We start from the raw sequence: 24,354 nt of genomic DNA on the forward strand, positions 1-24,354 counted from the left end.
TGAGTATACAGATTTGATTTTATAACTAGAGTATATCAAAGAACTAGAGCATGTCAAATAAATCAAATATTTTTCTTTTATTTTTAATAGGTTCACCTGATGAATCCTGATTATGTTCCTAAACCATGTTGTGCACCTACCAAGCTAAATGCTATTTCAGTGCTTTATTTTGATGACAACTCCAATGTCATCTTGAAAAAATACAGAAACATGGTGGTGAGAGCTTGCGGATGTCATTGACCTGAAAACCAAAATCTCACCTGGTAAAAACACTATGAAATTCTGGCCTGGATTGCTAGGTGGCATCTGCTGTGAGAAAAGCTACAGAGGAGGCATGGCTGAATTTGAGTAATCTGTCAAATAATTACATGTTGGTGCCTTATGAAAAAAAGAAGAATTAAAGGACTTTTCATTAATAAATTGCTCACTGGATAAATAATGTGAGTAGGCGATGGATTGTAGTAGGCTTAGTATGGATATAACAAGATGGCATGAGGGTTTGCTAACTGCAGAAATGAGAGTTGAAGGATTTTCCAAAGAAAAGTCTGCCAAATTTAGTTTGTTTTAGCTTGGATCAAGCTATTCATGGTGTTAATGCCTGAGAGTGAAGAGTAAAAATATAAATTTAGGGAAATAAAGCTATTATTGGCTATGTAATGCTAACATGAATTCATTCTGTCAAAGGTAAATAAGCTTGGGGACAAATTTTACGGACAAATCATTGGTGTTAGGGTTCATTCAAGACAAAAAAAAATTAGACTGACACCCCTAGGCATATCCTGAGGGTTCAGGAAGTGCCTTGTTTTAGAGAATAATTACTATATGTGTTTGAGCTTTGCTGGTGTGAAAATACACTTATTTCAATCAAAGAAAAAAATGTTTCCCCACACCTCAATCCTCCTACTAAATCTCTTTTCCCTTAGGTCTGAGCATACACTGAACTTATATATGTAAGTACTAAGAACTTGGCCCATCTTCCTTTGAGGTGAATCTGTACTGGGGGGTGGAGTGTACTCTTAACAGTTGTCTTCTTGACAGACTGTATAACTTGTGAAAACAGTGTTATACTTCACCTCTTTAGTAGATCTTGTCTGACAATTACACAATTACAGCAAATGATGGAAAAGTGAATCTGGCACCCCCAACTAGAGCAGTGAAATGTTTGTCTGTTATTATAGAGCAAACTTTATCCCAGAATCAAAACTAAAAAAAAAAAGGGTAAAATTAAAAGTATGTGCAGAAATGATCAATCAGAAAGTACCCCAATATGTTATGAAGTAGGTTGAGTGATTACATTGTTTAAGAAAAGAAAAAGAACCACAGTATCAGGTGGAGGTGGTCAAGCTCAGATTAAATCTTAGATTATTTTTTAAAAAGCTGTTTTGGGGCAACCATGTAATAAGAAATCTATTTCATACTAAACTGGTTAAACAATACATTTATGATCTATAACTATTTGCACTTACAGTTTTTTGTAAATATAAACTATAATTTATTGTCATTATTTTATATCCATATTGCTGTATCATTTAAAGAAAGACTAGACTTTTAAAAAAAAAGAGTTTATTTAGAAAGTTTCAGTGTAAACAAATTGTACCACTTTTTTTAATACAAGAATCTCATGATGCAAAAACAAAGCTCCAGCCATTCATGAGGATTGTGCTTCTCTAGACAATTTTTTTAAAACCATTTGTGAACCAACCATGTGTGTTTAATAAAGACTTCCTTCAAGGCAGAGATGGATGGGTAAGATGGCCTAGTTGATTCTCTGCTTTAAAGTATATAAAATATATCTGAAAAAAGTTCTTGCCACCTTGTGCTAAATGAGATATCCTGGGGTGGGGCTGGAATGAAGAAAAGGGGAAAGGGAGAAATGAGGGGAAGGTTAGGGTGATCTTGAAGAAAAGTATTTTTAGGAGACTTTAAACAAGGTAGCTAGTCAAGATGTAATTAATTACATGGTGAATAACACAAGAGAAACAACTTCACTGAATTTGGCTATGGAGCTGCTCATTTCCAAAAGGAGTTCTAGGCATAACCACCAATTCTTTGGTTCTGATCACAAGGGGTTTGGGGGAAGAGTAGGGAAAAGCATACTCAGACACCACAGAATCATCTTTCAGGGCCGCACAAAGTATCTATCCTCCCATTAAGTCTTTGAAAGGATCACTTACATTTTAAGGAAATTTTTGGAGAGGTTACGTTTAGACAGAGCCATAACTAGCAATTTTGGCCAACAGGGCAAGGAGCACAAAATGTGTTTAGGAAGAAGTACAAAATGAGCCCTCAAATGAATTTTGTAAATTCATGAAAAATGATACATATAATTCAGATTAATCTAGAGCAAAAAGAAACAATTATTACATCAGCATCTACCTCAAGTAGATGTGTTAAATTGTTTGTGCCCTTTAAATTTCAGTGCTCCATGGCGAAGCCCCAGTCAGCCCACCGTAGTTACAGTTCTGCATTTAGAGCACTGTGGCAGTACTTCATGTCCTCTCTTTTTCCTCACCTGCATGACAAAACAAAAGGCTACCCTACCTTTTTTTTTTCCAGGTGAAGAGTATAATCTAAATCTTCATTACAAAGTTAAAAATATTTATTAATAGAATATACTCAGGACTACCTTCAAAGCTTCCTAAAATAGCCCAAATCCAAGTCTGAAGAGAGCTTTGCCAATACTTTAAAAAGGCTCTTTGATACCTCTCCTACTCCTTTATGAGTAGATTAATCAAACATTAAAGTTTGAGAATACTCCAGCTTCAAGTAAAGAGAAATGAAGCAGTGGAAATTTTGCTCCATAAGGAACAAACAAGAGAATCTTGAGGAATAATTCACCTGACATGTAGACACACACACACACACATACAATTATGGCATCACATAATCTTACTCAGGCACAGGTTAAAAGTACCATCACTTTCATTTTGGCTAACTTCCTGTGATGAAACAGGAACAGAACAAGAATCCCATGGTGGTGGCATTCAGGCTCTTCCAAAGGTGGGAGTTTGATCTTTAAACTCTTTTCCAAGCAAGTTACCAAAAGTCTTATTAATAAGTGGTAAGTTTTCCTTTAAAAGGCAACAACAGGACTTCTAAGGGTTTCCACCTTTCTAGCAATTGTGGGCAATTTACAAACTATAATTTGGCAGCTACTTTTGACCAAAATCATCCCAAAGTCAAAAATAGTCTGCCAATTCCCTTAACTTGATTTTCCTCACCTCTATTTATGTCTTAAAGGAAACCATTTGAATTTCATCAAAGAAAGGTCAAAGGGCAATTATTGCTCTACTGCTGCTGAAAATATTCAGTTTGCACAGTGACCATTTGTTAGATATTTACCCAGACAAACCTAATAATCAGTACAGTGTGTTGGCTTAAAAAACACGCACACACAGAAGATACCACAAATTTAGTACATTCAGTTTCCCAAATAACCACCCTTTGAGATTCAGCAACATTAGCATGAACTAACTCCTACAAATTGGGCATAGGAGAACAGTCAGGGAATTAACTCCCAAGGGAGATTTTATAGTTCATCTTTTGCCTGTCGCAAAACAAAGCTGTGTAATGTTTCGAGGTCTCTAGCTCCATTGTGTTCGCCAACTTTTTCTCCTCCACGGAAGAATAGCAATGTGGGATAGCCTCGTACCTTTAGAAATGCAAAACAAATAAATGTATGTTTTAAAATGAGTGTTTTCAGTCATACACTAACCATTTCTTAAACTAGCCAATCAGATCCAAATCAGATGATTCTTCTTGGACCTGACACCATTATGGTCAAAATATAAAGAAGCAACTCTTTAATTTTTACAACAAAGCAAATCTTACCAGACATCTTAAAAAAAAGCAAAGGAGTGGAAATGTTTACTCCATACTGAATTTAAAGGACCATTAAGAGAAGAAAAATGATAATCCATCCTAAAGAATAAAATTATTATGGCTACAACCCACCACTTCAGTCATGTCTAATGAGTTCTAATATACAGTTGCCTGCTAATGTCCAACAATCAAAAAACAGATAAATTATAAGTATGAAACTTAAAAAAATTTTTTTTTTAACTTCTCACCAAAGTTTTCATATGCCAAAACTGGTGTTAAAGAAGCCAGAGAACAGAAAAAATAAGCAGTATCCATTACTTTGTAAGGCATAAACATATATTATTGGATGTCTTAGTAATCTCAGATTTGGAAGGGAACCCAGGAGCCACAGCAGGCTCAACTCATCCCTGATCAAGACCCCCCTCCCACAACACATTCAACAAGTGACCATCCAGCTTTTTCAGTGGGGGGAGCCCATTACCTTCCCAGGCAGCCCATTCTTCTGCTGGATAGCTCTAATTGTTTCTCCTTACATCACATGGAAATCTGCCTTTCTATAACTCCTACCCATTGGTCCTCGTTTTGCCCTCTGGGGCCAAGTAGAACAAGTTTAATCCCTCTTCCAATTGATAGTCCTTCAAAAAAATTGAAGACAAATATCACATTCACCCTAAGTCTTCTCTTCTACTAATTGGATAACAGTCCTTCATAAGTCAGAAGTCCTTAGTTAAATAAATAATCCCTCAGGGTGAGCACAGATTAATTGATAGACTTGATTTATTAATTAGCTGGTAATAGGCTTTAAGAGTAAGCTGTCAAAATGGCATGTGAGCATACATTTACCTAAAGATACATACTGTAATTATTTAGTGTTCTGAGAACTAATCAAAGCTGTAACCATAATCAAATCTAACAAAGAAGAAAAGGAATTGATGAAACACACAATATAGTCCCATAGGTGGCACCACAATCTAGCATATCACACCCTGTTGTTAATAATTAAAATAATCTAGGACTCCACTGATTCTTAGACATACTCTTCTTACAACTATTTTTATGAAACACATCAAGAGATTTCCTCTCCTCTCTGTACCGCCCCCCCCCCCCTTTTAAATGAAGGCAAACAAAGTTATATACAAAGGTTTAAAAAAAAACCCCACCTTTTTTATTTTTAGGAAAAATATTATATCTATGGTAAAAACTCAGAGAAAAAGGAAGGTGTTCGGGAAGTGAGCAAACCGAGGGTGAAATCATCTAGCTTTTTCTTTACATTTCAAGACACCAATGTCTAGAATATCCGAAAAGCTTTAAACTGTGTACACTTACCGAATACTTATTGCAAATAGCTCTTTCGACAGTACAATCTACTTTTGCTATCTTGACCCCTGACAAGCCAGGGAATTCCTTTTTGGAGAGGTTCTCCCAGGTGGGAGCCAGATTCTTACAGTGACCACACCTAGGAATAAAATAAATATCTATTTTAAACATTCTGGATTGAAGAATCACTTGAAACTCATTTTTATGCCAATCCAACTCTTTTTTTCTTCTGTATAGTGTCAGTTGGGCTGATAAAAACTGTAAATCTTTAAATATTCCCAAGAGGCCACATTAATACTTTTCACATCAGTTCCTTTCCCTTTCTCTTCCTTAACTCTTTCCTCTGGCAAAAATAAAAATAAAAAAGATCTCCAAAGAACTTCAAGAAATCTCCAACATGGGAGTTCAATGGATGAATTTAATTCAATCCAAAGTATGTCCTGTGTTGATTTTTGCTTTATCAAAATTATCTAATTGGGCATGTCCTATAACTGTAAATTGTAATTGATAAAACTATGATTTTTTAGCCAAATTTTTTTGGTTTGGACTTATGATTTCATTCATAAAGGTAATTTCTGGTAAGGAAACTCCACCAACACAGATCAACAACTGTTCTGCAACTTGTAGCCTTAGAGATCTGTCTGGGGCACTGAGGGTTGCACAGCTAGCAAATGTCACAGGTGGGACTCTAACTCTGATCTTCCTGTCTCTAAAGCTAGCTATATGAATTATATCAAGCTACCTTTAAAAGCTAGAAGTATGAACAGAGTACTCAGTTCCATAGGAATCACTCACTCCTCCTCCCTTCTCCCACTTTTCCTTTTTCTCTGTCAACTAACAGAATGGAATGGCCCTAAACATGGGTTAATCAAATTGTAAATTACCACTTATCTCGGTCCTCTTAAGCATATCAGAGAGAAAAGAATAATTACAACTTTCTCTTATTTGCAGTAGCATGAGCAGATACAAAGCACATAAAGACCACAGCTCTATATACACAGTACAATGTGTGGGCCAAAATTTAATCTGTATCAGCTAGAGTGCTGATTAATGAATTGAAAAATGTGTACAAGTATTCTATTTTTTCATTCCTAATGAAATTCATTTATAGCTTCTTACCATGGAGCATAAAACTTGACAAAAGTTATTCCTTCAGCAATTGTGTCATCAAAGTCCTCTTCAGAGAGAGATAGCACAGCACTCTATCAAAGGAAATTGTGAAACAAAACTATTAGTATTCCGGCAGACATTGAACAAATTCTAAAAACCTAAAGCAGGCTGGTTCACACAATATGCCAACATTCTTGCTCCTCTAGTGCTATCAAAATATAGGTACTCACAGCTTACATCTCACATTCAACAAACATAGTGAGTAAGAAAACCATTTGGTAGCACCCTTAGAGTAAGACTTCCCGAACTAGAGACCACTACAGTTCACACAGGATCCAGGAACAGCAGATGCTGAGAAAGGACCTGGCTGCTACTGTTTCAACAAGTTGCCCTGACTGCTTGGCAAATACTAGGAAAAAAAAATAGGCATCACAAAGGAGTTCACCTGTGCCTGGCACTGAGCGAAACTAAGCAGCAATAGAACCTGAGTGGTCTCTACTCTGATTCAAGTTGTCCTCCAAATACACAAAAATTTGAGGTCTTGACAGGAAAATCTAGAAGACAAAATGCCTTGCCAAAAAGTTGAAAGCATCTTTGGAGTTGTTGTGAGGAAGAAGGCAAACTTTAAAGCACAATAAAACTAGTGTTGTTATTATCACCGTTATCTTCTCACTTAATAGCTGAAGCTTCTCTTTTACATTTCATAGGGTGACCTTTTCTTCCTTAAGCTCAGGTTACCTCTCTGGCTTCTCAATCGCTCTGAGAGCATCCATGTGCCTTCCTTTTCACCACACAAAGCACAATTCCTCTATACATAGTATATTGGCTAAGGGGAAAAAGACTTCTTTTCACTTCTGAATTCACAAGAACTCAATATGAGAAATGCTGCTCTTTCTTTAAGAAAAACTCAACATATTGTGAGGCATATAACCACAGGAGATATGAACTAAAACACTCATAAAGACAAATGTATCTACCAGAAAACTGCCTTCATAAAAATACACGAGTTATTTTCAGCCCTGGCTAGAGCATCTGGCTTAAAGTGGCTACAAGTAAGCCTACTTTACCATGACCCTCTCTAGACAAGTTCTATATACTTCTCCTAAAACAGGCCTTCATTTCCCCCAAGAGAACAAATGGTCTAATATACCATGGGAACTCAAGCTAAGATGCACTAGGCTGTTCTCTTTGAGTTTGGCAATGAGTAATATATTTCAGTATTAATGTTGGTAACTTAAGCAGAAGCTTTGTGGAAAACTGAAAAGATTCTGAAATAAAGAGCTGCCAAGTTGGGAAGTCCATAAATATTAAGTCATTCACTGAAAGACCCACTTAAACCTGTGGAAAACTTTCTAAATAAAAAGAGTTCTGTATTTAGTGAAAATATTAATAGTATATAATTATACACAGCTAAGGGTGACTTTTTTAACCAACATGACACATACACTCTTCTAAAATATGTGGTCACAATTGCAAGATCATCTGTTTATTTCTCAAACCAAGATGCCAATTTTAAACTAATATGCAAGGAGTCCTCAGCTTATGAACTCTTAATTTATGAAAGAGGAGCAAGGAAATCTAGGGGTGCAATGATGCTTTGTTCCTTGATTCAGAATACCAGGAAACTAGGGTATAATTGATCCAGGCAAGTACTTTATCTTATTCAAATACTAAGATTACAGATTCCTGGTACGCAGTATTATCTCCTACTTTTCCCTCCTACAAGAGTAAGTTCCTGTTCTCTTTGTTAGGGAAGATGGAGAAGGGCTCCTAAAATATGAATTGAAGACTGAAATATATATTCTCATAGAAATATTAAAATAATGGTTAGGTACAATGGAAATAGTGTTACCATACTTCAAGAATTTTTATGAGGTAACAAGGATTTTGTAGACTGGTTTGATAATCTATCCACTGTTTATAAATATTTGTAAAGCACCTGGCGTGGTGCCTGACACTGGTTATATACATGTTACTATTATTTTATGCTGCACTATTTTGATGGGAAAATGTGTCTGTACAACATATAAACCTATAGACAACACCCCAGGTAAGAACTCTAAAATGGAAAAGAATGGAGATTATCACTAAATCCCACTGTACTGCATATTGCTGCTAATGAATTTTCAGGTGGAAATTTATTTTAAGTACAATGATCTCCAAACAGGTAAAGAACACTACGATAAGTGAGACAGTGATGAAAATTAGCTCAGGATTACAAATATTCTGAAAATACATTTATCCCCTAAACCTAGTAAATAAAAATTATCTCTATATTTTTTATCCATAATTTGCAAAGTTTTTAAAGCAAGGGCTTATATTTGATATATTTACCACTCAATATGTAAAATTTATTGAACAAAGTGATTGGTATTTTAGTAGAGCTGACAAACTTATTCTTTCCAGGTCACTAACTTGCTTTTTGTCAAAAAGATTGAGGGTAAATGTTGTATACGGGTAAAATGGAATTCCTCACATATCATTTTATGGCACTTACCTCAGTAGCAGGTTCTGTAGCAAGTTCTGGGGTTTCAGAAGCTTCAATCGTTTCTGAGACTTCCCCTACAACAGTCTGTAGTTGCAACTCTACATATTCTTTCAGTGAATCCAAATCCCTCTTTCCTTTGTACTGGTCAGTCTACACACAATGATATATTACACAAACATTTACTGAGTCACTTTTATTTAAATATCAAATCTTAAAGGTTCAACTGAAGGTTCACTTAGTAATAAAATCCACTGTTGTGCATCTAACTTTATTATACTTTAAAAAATAAAAGTGGAGAGTGCATAATTAGGAGTTTAATGCAGTTTAACTCTGTTTTGGCCACACTTCTAGACCCCAACAACTTTTTGTTTCCTTTGGTGAGTTGGATGCAAATTTAAAAATTAGTAAAATCTTGTTAAATTCCTTACAATGACTGATATATATTTCAAACTGATTTAAAGATAAGCCAGGTAAAATATGGAAGTCAGAGCTAGGAGGAGTGTACAACAACCAATACTGCCAAAAGTGTGGTCAGATGTACTTCTATAAAATTAGAAGTTATTAAACTACTAACAGTTGAATGGGAAAACTTTCCTTCCCAAGTACCCTAAATCATTTTTCCGCTGATCCAGTTTACATAATCTTAAAACTCAGTGTCCAAACTAAGGTTATTGTCTCTTTGTTGCAACTTTTAAGGCATCTTTTACACTCATGCCCACTTCAAATCAGAATCTGAACTTCAACATGATGGAGTCTCACCTTTTCGCCATTCTTAAACCACAAAAGTGTAGGATAGCCCCGTACTTGATTTCCAGAGCAGAGCTCATAATGCTGGGTACAGTCAACCTAAAATTAAAATTAAAGTGCTGAGCTTTATTACTAAGTAGAATGTAGCACATTAGGTACCTGAAAAGTAAAACATTCAATAATTTCTCGAAACTCAAACTGCACTTTTGAGGGGGAATCATTTCCTGGAAGCTATAGAGTTCTCAATTCTATTAGTTTAAATCATTGATAATGTTATTACAGGTCTCATGCAATCTTTCAGTCACTTATCAAGGTCACATATGAGACCCAAATATTTGAGAATGGAGTTGACACACTCCATGAACTAAAGGTTTCATTCAATGTTATAAAAAAAGTTATATTTACATGTAATTTTGTCTTACTGAGTTTATCCAAAGTAACATTCTACTTCTCATGATATGCAATTACAAATACTGAATAAATGGGATAAAGTTGGTTTTAGATCATATTCAGCATCCAGAAAGGATTAAATGTAAATAAGAAAACTGTTCACAAAGGCCCTAATACACACAAGAGAAATAGAAATCAATGAATTTGTAACATATAGCATGAACATAGTATTTTGAAATAAGGAAAAGACTTCCAAATGAATGTCTATATCATCAGTATGCATTAGGATAAATCATAGTACATCAAATATCACTGATTAGATAAGTTAGAGAAGTTTAAAATCTCATGTCTAGTTGTTTTTAAGTCTGCTGGCCATTGATAAAGGGCAGTTTTCACCTAAAGAGCAAGAAGGTTCTTCATCAAGAGTCTTCCATTTGTTTTTATAAACATGGATTCTGAGGGTGGAAGAAATATGGTGTAAAGTGATTTCTTTGTATTTATGTCTTACATCTTCAATATTTCTATTTCACAATCACTCACATCAAGACATTTAAAAGGCTAATTTAAAAATAAACTTCTAGACCTATAAATGCAAAGCAAAAAATATATATAGGTAACTCTCAGTTAAATGGGTTAGCAAATCAAATGGGTAGTTTGCTCTGCAGAAGTCAGTATTACTCATGCATACAAATCAATCTCCATACCTGCTTAATTGTGTTTATAGTGATAAAGAAGAGAAATATAGTATCGATTCTAAAATAAAAATAAAATTCACATGAAAATGTGAATATAGAGCTCAAGAGTATAAAGGAAATGAGAAGCACTTAACTACCCTCAAGTTCCTTTGGAGCCCAAGATCTTCCAGAAGATGCTGGATACCCTTTACCCACTTGAACATGAAAAAATACAGGATTCATAATTCAAAAGGTTCTTCTGAAATCCCATCAAGTTCTTAAACCAATTATTTTTTTTTTTTTTAAACCCTTACCTTCCGTCTTGGAGTCAATACTGTGTATTGGCTCCAAGGCAGAAGAGTGGTAAGGGTAGGCAATGGGGGTCAAGTGACTTGCCCAGGGTCACACAGCTAGGAAGTGGCTGAGGCCGGATTTGAACCTAGGACCTCTTAAACCAATTATTAAGTCTTGACTATTGGGTAAGATCAAATGTGGAAAGTATCCAACTTCATCAATGGTCTATTGTACTAGACTTTGTTATGTCTCCTTTGAAAGGATAATTGGGTCTCCTCCATTCAGAATGGGCCATGTCTTCCAATTAAACAAAGCAGCCATAGCCACATCATTTATCTGTATACTATGGAAAAAACCTGTAAGATCACCAACACATCACTATCTATTACAGTGAAATGAATTATCAGGTGACAGACACACTAACTGGGATAAATAAATCAAGCCTGTGACTAGAAGTACATAAAATGAATAATATGCTACTTTACTTAATTAATCCTGCCAGAAGAGGAATATTCCCAGTTTAAGAAGAGTTTTCACCTACCTTGCCAATCTTGACAGTTCCTGTATGTTCAAGACTTGAAGCCAGCTGTTCCCAAGTTGGAGCTAAGGCCTTACAATGGCCACACCATGGGGCAAAGAATTTGATAAAGTGATTGCCTTTTCAAAAAATAAGGCAGGAATGGAGAGAAAGAGAACAATTGAAAAAATTTAAAGCAATTTAAATTAATTTTATGTAATTGTACATTTAGTTAAAGCCAAAGACAACCATCCTGATCTCTAACAAATCTTTAAGTTTACTATAATTCTAATAACAGAAGCTAGAATCTGTAAATCTGTAAATTGACTATTACTCTTTAAGCTAGGAAAAATATAAACTCATAAGTGGTTTTTAAAATGGAAAACTGTAATCTAGGTTCTGCTGAGCTCATCAGTCTAGGAGTTGAACTGTCAGGTCTGCTCTTAAAAAGTTAGGTTATGAGTAGGATAAAAAATTACCAAAAGCTTAAAATATGATTATCGGACCTGGTATAGAAATACTCTTTTTGCTTATTGAATGCGATGTCATTATAACATCATCAATGAGTTTAGGAAGAAGCTGGGAAATGCAATGCTTTTAATAAAGAGGCATCTATCATTCAGCCCTTAAGGCTGACACTTTGAAGTTTATTCAGTTTATCCTGGCAAATGAATCCCATGACCTCTCTCCTATACTAATGATGAGGTGTAAAACCATAAAAGCAAACAGAAAAAGGCTGTCATACAATGAGTAAAACCTTTAGTGAGGAATTGCTAGTCACAATAAATGTCAAGGCATTTTAAGGTGGTCTATTCTAATACAAAACCTAGTACACTCAAACACCTGAGAACCTCTGTTAGTAGCATACTTCTTAAACAATGATGCAAGATCCTTTTAACAATGAGACTGTTAAAAAATAATGACCTACTAAATTATATAGCACATCATGGTTCTAAGACATTTTCACACACAATGTATCAGGAAAGAAAGATCTTTTTGAGGCTACAGTAACAAAATTCCCCCAGAGAGGACTCACAAATGTCTAATCTTATACTCAATTCCCTTCATATTGAGGAACAAGGGAGGTTGGGGTGGGATGGGATGGGATGGAATGGAAGCTATTGGGCATCTTTTTTCTTTTCATTATATAATTATATAGATATATTTTTCTGTTCTTTATATGTAAGCAGATTTGATAACTTTCCATACCAACTATATAGAAGTTAAATATCCCACAATATTTAAACATTAGACTTGAGATAAATACTTTTAACTGAGGATTACAAGTTTAGCCTTTTATCATCAAAAATTTTCAATTATATCTTCATGAAGATTTTTGACCCCAGGGTAACATTTTATTTTATCATGGAAGTTAATGGGGGGAAATGGGGTTTATTTTGGAAAAGTTCTCTTTGCACCTTTCTTTGTTAAAATACACTTATTTCATAAAGCAAAAGATGATTGTACAAGAAAAACACTAAAAATTCTATCAAATGTGTGTATGCACATATATACACATACATATATGCAAAGATGATTTTACTCATATAGAAAAACTTCACACAAGTAAAAAATTAAGTATCTAAGCAAAAGAATGAAAAATTACACTTTAATCACAGGTCAGCCAAATCTAATTTGCTTCCAACTAAATGTGATTAAAGAGAATTTCTTCATTTCTTAGTTATGTAAGGATGGATTATCTAGCACACAGATTAAGTATGTTCTTGGCTAATATCCAACCTCTTGCACCATCATTTGTGCACAGAAACTACAGACAGGAATCTTAAAGGACAAGGGCTGTATGTGCATGTGCATTTATGTATTGTGTAATTTAATTTTTACAGTATGTATGTGTGTGCGTGTGTTGGGAAATAGCCTCTCTACTTTTCAAATCTGACTTTTGATAGATAATTCACTCATGGCAATACTGTCCCCTGTCCAGACCGTTTATCATACTTGTTCTCATATTAACAGAAAGATCTATGATTTCACAGTGTAAAGAACTTCTAGTGTCAGAACTCTCAACTTAAAACAGATCACAACTTATTGATGACTGAGTAGCATAAGAAGTCAAAGGCCCAACTAGACAAGAAGAAAACACAAAACAAACACAAAGGGACAAATTTCACCACAGGATCTACTCAGTACTCAGCCTATCCTGGATGTCCACAGATGTGAAGAGAGCACATGCACACATACCTTCTGCAATATGTAGTTTGAAGTTGGCTGCTGAGAGCTCATACAGTCCCTGCTTGAGTTCTGGGGCTGTTGGCAATTCAGGCTCAGGCTCTGGTGTCTATTAAGTAGCAACAAGGTAATTACCAAGAGTTGTCCAGGCAATTGTAATTGTAAAGGCAATTAATTTTGTAGGTGGAAGTTTTTGGTGGAATCTATTTAAGTATAACTTCTCTAGAGATCAACTCCTTTAACTACCTTGTATCGATAACTCACTATTAAGCCACCCTGGCAATTCATGCCATTTGTCTACCACATGAACTCCTTTGGGTACCTGGATAATGAAACCAGTGTGGAAAGTTCTTTTTCAAATATCGCTCTACAGCAAACCTAGGTTTCTACACAGATGATGGTGGATAGCTCCTATTTATAGCCTACGTATGGTAACGAAGTATTGCACATACATCACTGCATTTAGTTGTTTTTCAAAAACCCTATTAGAGAGATATTACAAAATGTGCTAGCTTTTTATACCATTCCAAGTACTACAAGCACACAAAAGCATCCCTAAGAGTGTAACATTCAAATGTCAGATTCAATTACAATCAAGCGATGTCCCATGCTATAGCTCATCCTTAATTGAGAGGACTACAGATTTTTAAAATGTCATTCAGAGGCTTAGGGTTTGTGCTTTTTGGCAAACAGGAGAATAGCCACTGTCGTAGTGTTAAGAGCCACAAAACTTACATAGCTAAAATGTAAATCATGAATTATACTTCTTCAAGATAATGATGATAATGAAAAAAAAACACTTCAGTTTAAAAAGATACTATATCAAATTGAACAGTTTTTTAAAGCCCTTATATTCTGTCTTAGAATCAATACTATATTTTGGTTCCAAGGCAGAAGAGCAGTAAGGGCTGGGCAATGGGGGTTACGTGACTTGACTGGGATTACATAGCTAGGAAGTGGCTAAAGCCAGACTAAAACCCAGCACCTCCTGTCTCTGGGCCTAGCTCTCAATCTACTGAGCCACCTAGCTACCCTACAAATTGAATACAAATTGATGAGTGCTTCAATTTGTTTATTAAGTAAGATATACTATCTGAACCTAAAAAGATAATTAAGAACAGAAGAGAAAAATGTGGCTTAAGAATTTTATGTTTATTATTTCTATGAATTGTCCCTAAATCCTCATGTTTGGATAATATAAGAATAGAGGTGTTTTTTTAAGGCACCAATAATTTCAGGATTCTCAGGTACCTTCAGTAAAAGACTGACTGGCTTTTTGACTTATCTGTCTCATTCTAACATTGTCAGTGCTCACTTGAAAGATTTTAATTTCACTTCAAAATAAGTGCCCTCAGGAAGAATAGGAATATTTTCCATAAAATTCATAATTCAAAGTTTAAGGTTATGTGAAAGTAATAATAATAATAATAATAATAATAATAATAATAATATCAAAATCTGGTTATGACTAAGACACAACCAAGACATTGATTGACAGATTTGAATTTACTCACCAGTAATTAAGGTGTTTTATTTTTTAAAACATAGTCTAACACTGGAAAAGTATGATAATATGTTCTCTGCCACACAAAATTAGAAGGATTTATTCTTTATTTCTTCTGTAGGCCTATGGTGCTCACTGAGTTTTTTAGTGAGCACAACTCCTTTAGTGAATCAAATGCCACACCAAAGATTTTCTTTTTATGAGAGGTTTCATACTGAATACAACAAATTGAAGGGCCCCCAAGAGAAAACTAAGGATCCAACCAATAATGAATCATCCAATTGAAAGTTATCGGACAAAAGAAAGCACTAGCTCTGAGATTTTTATGAATTTTAAGAATTTTTTCATCTGTAAAATGATGGGGCTATATTAGATGGTGTTTAAGCTCTTCTAGAAGTAGCACTGTAAGAGTTTCTGTAATAATCAGATTATGAAAGGTTTAGTATAGGGTGTGGTAGGGAAGATGACCCACGTTATAAGAGATTAGGCTGGATTAGTTTATCAGCAAAGAGGAATCTATGGGTTCATACTATCAGCAAACTATGGAATGAGAAGGGAAAAGAAAGAATAGGAGGAAATAGTTGGAACATATGCTATATTAATCCCATAGAGAAGGCCCTTGCTTGAGTTCTCTATAAGAATGACTTTTCATACTGGATATCATTGTCTCAGACTTCAATTTTTGCTTAGAGCTAGTTACAGTATCTCATAATAATCATTTGCTTACAATGTCAGTGACTTTTAAATGAGAACAAAGGTAGTTTATTTGTTGAGAAGCAGCATGGTACAGTAGAAACCATACTGGAGTTGAAGTCATACTATCTGGATTCAGAATTCGTTTCTGCTACTTATCTTGGACCAGTCAATTTGCTTCTCTGAAGCTCAGTTTCCTTATCTTTAAAAGGGAGGATAGGATTAGATGATCTCTAAGGTTCCTTTCCACTGTAAATCCAAGATCCTAAGGTAATTATTCATCTAAATTTAATAGCTAGTTTCATTACAACCAAGAGAAATCATTAAAAAAAAATATTTAGAATATTTTTCCATGGTTCCACGATTCATGATTTTTACCCCTCTTCTTCTCTCCCCCCTTCCAGAGCTGACAAGCAATTCCACTGGGTTATATGTGTATCATTGTTCAAAACCCATTTCCATGTTATTCATATGTGTAATAGAGTGATCTTTTAACATTTAAACCCCAATCATATCCCCACCAAACCATGTGATCGATCACATGTTTTTCTTCCACGTTTCTATCCCTACCATTCTTTCTCTGAATGTGGATAGCATTCTTTTTTTTTTTTAATTATATTTTATTTGATCATTTCCAAGCATTATTCATTAAAGACATAGATCATTTTCTTTTCCTCCCCCCACCCCCCATAGCCGATGCGTAAATTGTGGATAGCATTCTTAAAAGAAATCATTTTTAAAAATTGTTTTCCTATTAGAAAGCAAAAGCTAACTCCTTATATAGGAAAGTTATTAACTTGATGGAAGAGGAAAGAAAAATTTCTTATGTACTTACAGCTGGCTCTTCATTTAGTGTCTGCAGCATCCAATTTTCCAAAGTCTGGAAATCTCTGGGACCCTGATATTTCACAGCCTCTTGGCCTGGTTTAAAAAACTTTAAACTGAAAATTAAAATAACAAAAAGAAATGTTATGTATGTGTATATGTTCTCTCAAAAACTCTTCAACTAACTAGCTTCAAGATGTTGTATTTCCTTCCTGAGGACCATTTTGATTTTTTAACTTAAATGATTTTTTAACTTAAATGATTTACAAATATATTCTGATGTCAGATTTTTAAAAGTTTTTTTTAACCCTTACTTTCTCTCTTAAAATCCATTCTAAGTACTGGTTCTAATACAGAAGAGAGGTAAGGGTTAGGCAATTGGGGTTAAATGACTTGCCCAGGATCATACATAAAACTAGTAAGTGCTTGAGGTCAAATTTGAACCCAGGACTTCCCATCTCCAGACCTGGCTCTCTCTAATGAGCTGCCTAGTTGCTCCTCTAATAAAGTTTTCAAGGAAGCAAAAAGAAAAAAAAAGGATAGCTAAGGAAATTTTATGCAATTCTAATCTTTAAGAAATAACCCATATCTCATTCAAACATTGCAAATAAATATAAGAAGGTCCATCTTTTAAGGGGACCTAAAGTATTAGGTGTTAATTTTCAATTGGCAGAATATGTCAAAGTTTATTTTTCAAAACCAGGAAACTGAAAAGCATAACTTCCCAGGTTTGATATATTTTTCAAAATTGGTCTATAACCATTAACTACTGTTCACAAGTCAACTGTCTATTATTTTACTAGTAGAAGTCACCAGCAGATGCATTAGGCTGCAATGAGTTCATTTTCTACTTATTCTAGAGTTACCTAAATGTTTTCAAAGCATAAAGCTTGAGTATATGTAATGGAGCTGCCTTTAGCAGAAAATTGCTCAAGTTCAATAATTTATTTACTTCATCAGTTATGATAGCAGTCCTAACTAGGATTCTCTAAAATAAGGGTTCTTAACCTAGAGTCTATGAATTTTTTTTAAAAAACCCATTCAATTTTATTTTATTTTCAGATTCCCTCCCTCATTCCTCCATAATCCATTGAGAGGACAAGAAAAACAAAATCTATTACAAATATAGACATACAAAACAAATTTCCATATGACATGTCCCAGCGGTGAAAAAAAGAAAGAGGGAAAAAAATTGCTTCCATTTGCACCTTACGTGGAGGTGGAGAGCATTTTCCTCATGAGTCCTTTGTAACTGTGGTGAGCCATTGCGTTACTAAGTTTTTCATAATTGATTACTTTTTACAATATTGCTATTACCATGGAAATTGTACTTTTACTTCTGTGGTTCTGTTGGCTTCACTTTGCATTAGTTCATGAGTATTTCCAGTTTTTCTAGAATCATCCTCTTTATCATTTCTTAATATACAATAATATTTCATCACATTCATATACCCTAATTCCCACTGCAGGACAATCAACAATTGATGGACATCTCTTCAGTTATCAATTCTTTGCCACCACAAGAAGAGCCACTATAAATATTTTTGTACACATTCTCTTTTATCTTTTTGGAGACAAAGATCTAAAGTGGTACCAGGACATGCATGGTTTTATAGCTTTTAGAGCATAGTTCCAAATTGCTTTCAGAAAGGTTGGACTAGTCCTGTTATCTATGAACATACTTCTTAAACATATTTTTATAATTGTATTTAACTGTATTTAAAAACATTATTCTGAGGAGACCATGAATTTTACCAGACTGATAGAAGAATCCATGACAAAAAAAAAAAGGGATAAGAACTCCTGTCTTAAAGGCATAATTTTAGAATATGCTACTTTCAGACATGGTGAGCACACCCAAAAATTTCTGCCTAAAGTGCTATATGATCTTGGGAAATCACTTAACATTTCCCAGACTCAATTTCCTTATCTCTAAAATGAGGTTATACTAGATGGCCTCAAAGGTATTCTTCCAGTACTACTCTGAATCTAGAATTGAAACAAGTGCTGTATTAGGGAAAATGTGCTAGTGAATTTAAAAAGTTACCCCATCTCATGCCTCAAAGATGTTTTATCAAAAGGAAAATACAATAGAGATTTAATGAAAGATTTTTAAAACAAATTGCAAGATATATATATACAAAATAAATGCAATAAGGATAACTTTTCTCTGGCAATGTGGAATGCTTGCTTAAATTTCACACCTACTTACTATAAAACAAAGGAAATCACCAAAAGATTAACATAAAATTTGGCTTTATCTAATTGGCAGATGGATGTGGAAAAACTTGAAAAATGTCACAAATACACATCCTATTCTACTTACGTGGGATATCCTCTAATACCCTGTGCAGAGCACAATTCAGTATCTGCTGTGCAATCCACCTTTGCAACATAAACCTTTGCATCTTCAATGCTATTATATTTATCTCCCAGGTCATTCCAAGTTGGCTGTAGCCGCTGGCAGTGTCCACACCTAAAATTAGATAAATGGTATATAATTTAATGACTGCTAGTAAGTTAAAGTTTATGATCTTTGCTCAATCCTTTTAACATAAGTCCTAGAAAAGTATCAGTAACTAACTTGAAGAGCAAAAAAGGTGATTATAGTGAGGGTCAAATTTTGCTAAGCAATAAATCAGACTAATAGTTGTGTCTGATGTACCTTTTGAAACTTGCTACCTTTTTCTATACAGAAATACAAGTAAAGATTCTACAGAGAATATGTTCACCCGTTTTTTTAATAGTATTAATTTAAACTAATCATCTATCCACACTGTCCCATGTAGTTCTCCTTATGACCAAGAGCACATATCAATAAGATAGCTAGTTTGTAGGAACCATCTGAAGAGAAAAAAACTCAATCTCAGGAGGACAGGTTCGTATACAAGGTTCCTAAACCTTGGCTTCATTTACAATTTCATTCTATCCAAATGAATTGTCCACAAAGAAGCTAAATATCATGGCATAAGGTCTCCAAAAGGAGGGCAGATGGCTTTAACAACCTGCACTATGGAGCTGAGATAAGATTGAAAGAAAACCACAAAAATCAATATGTTTTCATCATATAATAAGTCAGTGTTTTTTTAAAGAAGAAATTACTAATCCTAATTTTTAGGAGAGTAATGATTAATTTACTGTAAATGACATCTCTTGGGTGATTTACTATATAGCATTTTCTTTGTGTAGTGCCAAACTTTGTATTGTTACTTTATAATACATTGTTATTAAATAAAAGGCTTTTTAAACATTACTGTCAAGAGCCACACATCTCTGTTGGTAACTTGAAATGAATTAAGAAGGAAAAAAACTTTAGAACTGATTTTCTGGGAAATATTCATATCTCTAAAAACCACAAAAATAAATTATTTACTATTAAGTGCTCAAACTTGATCTTCTTTTCTCATCCACTTTGTAGCTGTTTGTTGATGAAGATATTCCAAGTTAAAAAGTCATTTATTTTATTCAAAATTAATACTTGTACTTTGGAAACACACCTAAGCTCTACTGTCAGTTAATTTTAAAATTATATCACTATATCCTGCTTTTTTCATCAGCAAATTCATTCTCTGCTTAGACCAGCATTGTTTTAATCCATAGGGCTCACTTATTTTTTGCTATAAAACACTGATAGGTACAAGTACAACACAAGTAACAAATGGGTCATGCTCTGAAAATTATTTTATAAGTTTGTCATTTGTAACATCTAGGAGGAACAATTCCCTACATGGTGTTTCAGTTCCTAAGATGGCCTACAAAGTCTATTTAATAAGATGGCTCATCTGCAGGACTAATATTGCTAATATAAGTTCTAGGATGTGGGAAAGATAAGTATTCTCTTTCCCCTTTTTCTGGTACTCTGCAAAATATTAATGAAGACAAAGTTTTTATTGAGACCAAACCTATACACTTTTAGCATTGAAAGGGAAATTAGAAGACATCTATCTAGTCTAACCATACCCAAAAAAGTATTCTTACTATAACATACCCATATGGTCAGCTTATTAAAGGAAATTCATTTCCATTCTTGGATAGGTCTAATAATTATAATGTTTTCTTTAAATCAAGCATGATTCTGCCTCTTTGAAACATCCACACCACTAATTAAGCTTTCATGTGTTTCTAATTATGGTCCTCACTACTGATGTCCTTAGCTAAATTTTTGGAAGAAAGTAAAATTAGCTAATTCTCACTGAATAACTCATAATGAGTCTTCTAGAAGTATTTATATTTTGAACAGAGGATGTCTGCTGAGCTGCATTAATTTCTATTGATGGAATTTCAGTTCATATAGAATAAAAAATTTGAGGATAAGAACCACCATCTTGAAGGCATTCAAACTATGGCATAGAGATCAACTCCTAAGCCAGCTATTAAAGTTGTTCTTTCTCCACTGGTGAATTCACTAAAAGCCTTTCCCGAAAAAAACTTTTATGGAAGTGAAAACTTTGGAGTTGGTATTGGGTCCTTCATAAAGTAGAATGTAAGTTCCTTGAAGGGAACAGTTTCACTTTTGTCTGTGCTAAGCAAAGTTGTATAGTAATCACTTAATAAAGGACTAGTTATTGATAGATAAACCAATTTTATCTTTTTAATAATTTTGCCTTTACTGATTAGTGCTTCGATAATGTAACGATTAATCTGATATAATAAATGTAGAAACATATCAGTGATCGTACCACATTAAAGTCATCTATAAGGCCTAAATACTTCATTGAGGCTCTTTAGTTTAATCATGTGTTGTTTGTTTGTTTGTTTGTTTGTTTTTAAACCCTTACCTTCCATCTTAGAATCAATATGGGGTATTGGTTCTAAGGCAGAAGAGCGGTAAGGACTAGGCAATGGGGGTCAAGTGACTTGACCAGGGTCACACAGCTAAAAAGTGTCTGAGGCCAAATTTGAACCCAGGGCCTCCCATCTCTGGGCCTGGCTCTCAATCCCTGAGGCACCCAGCTGCCCCCTTAATCACGTTTTAGTCCATGGGACTCTTTTTTTTTTTTTTGCTATAAAACACTGATAGACATGACTAGCACACACATTACAAACAGGTCATGTTCTCAAAATTAATTGATAAGTTAGATCATTTATATCATCTAGTAGAAACAATTACCAATTTCCAGTATATACTATGCTAAAAAAGAAAAGAAGAGAAGAAATCATATTTTATCACTACACTAGGAATAAGTCCAATAAGGTTTCAATAGGAGAAAATAATATAGGAGGTGATGTGATGGTGAAGAGGAAAAAAACATAGGTTTTTAGAATCAGAGGACCTGAATTTAAATCCTAACTCTGCCACTTACTGCATGGCTAGGCAAGTTAACTATGTATATTAGTATCCTTATTGTAAAATGTGGGAGAATGAACTAGTTCGCTCTATTTTTTATTCTATTATCTGGGACAGTATATAACAAGTACCATGAAAGAATCTCCATAATTCTCACTCCATAATTTCTGGATGGTTAGTGTATAGAAGTGCTAGTAAAAAATATAACAGAACACTTCTCTTTCTTTTTAAAGAACTCTTACCTTCCTTTTTGGAATTAATACTGTGTATTGGTTCCTAGACAGAAGAGCTAGGCAGTTAAATGACTTACTCAGGGTCACATTGCTGGGAAGTATCTGAGGCCACATTTGAACCCAGGTCCTCCTGTGTCTAGGTCTGTCTCCAGAACTTCTCTTTTATAGTATATTTTCTCTTCTCTACCCTTCTCCCCAGTCCCCAACAAATCCCCAAAGACAAATATATATTGGTCAATAATTTGTAACAAAATCTTTGCAACATGGCCTGGACTAATAAAAGTGTGTAGGAATTCTGTCTGCTTTGTGTATTCAATATCTACACCCTGACCAGGAAGCAAACCGGATCTTCGATAAATATCCCATTTAATACCAGGAAGCCACTTGGTCACAGCTGAATCTTTCAGAAGGCATCTCAATTGGGGCCCCTAATTTGTAAGAAGGGAGGGAAGTTGGTGTATGTTAAAGGGTTATCTAGGAACTTAGTTGAGAAAAGGTTACACCCCCCCCCCACCCCCATGAGCTTCTCTCTATACAAAATCCACAAACTCAGAGTCTCAAAGCAAGGGTTCTCCCTTTCCCTCTTTCTCCATAAGGGTCCGGGACCGCCTGCTCCTCCAGAGCTCTGGGGCTTCTCGTGCCACGTCAACAGTAGAGGCCCAGATCCCGGGCCTCGCCCACCCTTGCGCCTGCCCTGACTTCCAGTCAGGGCCACGAGGCTGTCATTGTACCAGGATGCCCCGGAGTTCCCCCACCTTCTCTGGGGGCCCAATCACCACTGCCGTCCCCACCTCACTTTTCCTCCTTCAGAGCGGTAAGGAAACCGTGGTTCAGAGGGACCTTTGGAGCATTTACAGGAGCTAAAGGGTTGGAGAAGTTAAGTAATCCCGGGGCCATGGCGGGGGTTGGGGGAGGAGAGAGAGAAGAGAGTCTGGGGTGGGAGCAGGGGCAGCAGGCGGAAAAGGGGCAGGGAGAATGGGAGAGGAAAGGTTGGGGAGGAAGGGGGATGGGATTGAATCAGAGACAGGACAGTTTACCAGGGCGCGAAGAACATGACGAAGTGCGCGGCGCTCTGGATGCCGTGGGTGAACATGTCTCCTGTGTACAAGTGCTTGGCATGTGGGTCCTGCCCGTCAGCACCCTCCGTGGGCAGGGGCTCTCCCACCTCCTCTGCCCGGGCCCAGGACGCAAAGCCCCAGCCGCTGCCTCCGCTCAGCAGCAGCAGAAGCAGCAACAGCATCCGCGGTGACGCCGGCAACAGCCCGCCAAAGCTCCGCCAGCACACGGGCATGGTGCTGGGCACCCGGCACACGCGCTCAAGCTCACCCAGACACGCGAGAAGCCGGTCACCCGGCTGCCTGCAGCTGCGTGCAGCCCTAGCCGCCGCCGCCGCCGCGGGACACTCGACAGCTCGCGCTGCTCCCGGGGACTGCGCCGCCGCCGCGGCAGCTAGAGCAGCCAGCCGCCCCTCCCCCTTCCCTCCTGAGCAACTCAGCTTCCTCCTCCCCTTCCCTCTCCTCCTCCTCTTTGGGCCTCCTGTCGCAAAGCAGCTCCAAGCCGGCTGAGCTTGGCTACTAAAGCGGCTGCAACTTTGCAGCAGGTCAAGGCTAGTGTGGGTGGCCCCTCATGGACTCGCCAGGCTTCTCTCTGGGGCGGCGCCCAGCTAGGTAGCCACCCGAAGCCTGAGGTCTAGCAAAGTGGAGGCGGGGGCTCCGCTTTCTCCACCCTATCCCAGCCCTTGTAGATGTGTCTTTCTTTCGTTGCTTGATCTTTGTTACTTAACCTCTGTGCTTTGGAATTGCTCAGAGTAAACAGAGGACCAGCCTACGAAGTCCAAGAGACTCATCACCAGGAGCCTGACCACCAAGTGATGATTTAGGGGCGTGGAGGTATGGTAACAGGGAATTGGGGCCAAGTCACCTGTTCCTGATCCATTAATCTCTCCACTATCCATCACTGCCTACACAACTGTAACAATTCTGCTGATTCAGGCTACAGGAAGGAAAAATGCCTCTCAGCAAAATTTGGAACACTGAATGCAGAGTGGGGTTTCAACCTGTGTTAACCAGATTTTTGTTTAGCTTTAGGCTGAGGGGTATGATGAAACCAGTTTGTAGTGTGAAGAAACTTTTGGAAGAGTCATCTTTCTAATCTTATTTTTAATCTGGACATGACAGAACAGGATGGAGGGAAGTAAAGGTAACCTCTTGAGTTCCATCAGTATATTAATATGTAAAACCAAAGGCAAAATTTTACCTAGGGAAAT

General features: G+C 36.1%; 2 protein-coding genes across 2 annotated transcripts in view; one reads left to right on the forward strand and one right to left on the reverse strand.

Annotated features, from left to right (window-relative positions):
* BMP6 (bone morphogenetic protein 6) overlaps positions 1–3,953 on the forward strand; it is a 218,013-nt gene extending 214,060 nt beyond the window's left edge. Inside the window, exon 7 of the mRNA XM_001367785.4 lies at positions 91–3,953. Within this exon, the coding sequence (XP_001367822.1) occupies positions 91–240 (150 nt within the window). The 3' untranslated portion in view covers positions 241–3,953. The remainder of the gene's footprint in view (positions 1–90) is intronic.
* Positions 1,547–23,978, reverse strand: TXNDC5 (thioredoxin domain containing 5). Its single transcript, XM_001377899.5, has 10 exons — positions 23,126–23,978; positions 18,895–19,044; positions 16,579–16,684; positions 13,559–13,655; positions 11,384–11,499; positions 9,497–9,583; positions 8,747–8,887; positions 6,259–6,341; positions 5,149–5,278; positions 1,547–3,652 (listed from the first exon to the last, which is right to left on the reverse strand). Exons 1-10 carry the CDS (start codon positions 23,377–23,379, stop codon positions 3,530–3,532), a joined length of 1,287 nt encoding a protein of 428 aa, XP_001377936.4. The 5' UTR covers positions 23,380–23,978; the 3' UTR covers positions 1,547–3,529.
* Positions 23,979–24,354: the final 376 nt, after the last annotated feature.

Source organism: Monodelphis domestica, chromosome 3, assembly GCF_027887165.1.
Source record: "Monodelphis domestica isolate mMonDom1 chromosome 3, mMonDom1.pri, whole genome shotgun sequence".
Classification (NCBI taxonomy): Eukaryota; Metazoa; Chordata; class Mammalia; order Didelphimorphia; family Didelphidae; genus Monodelphis; species Monodelphis domestica.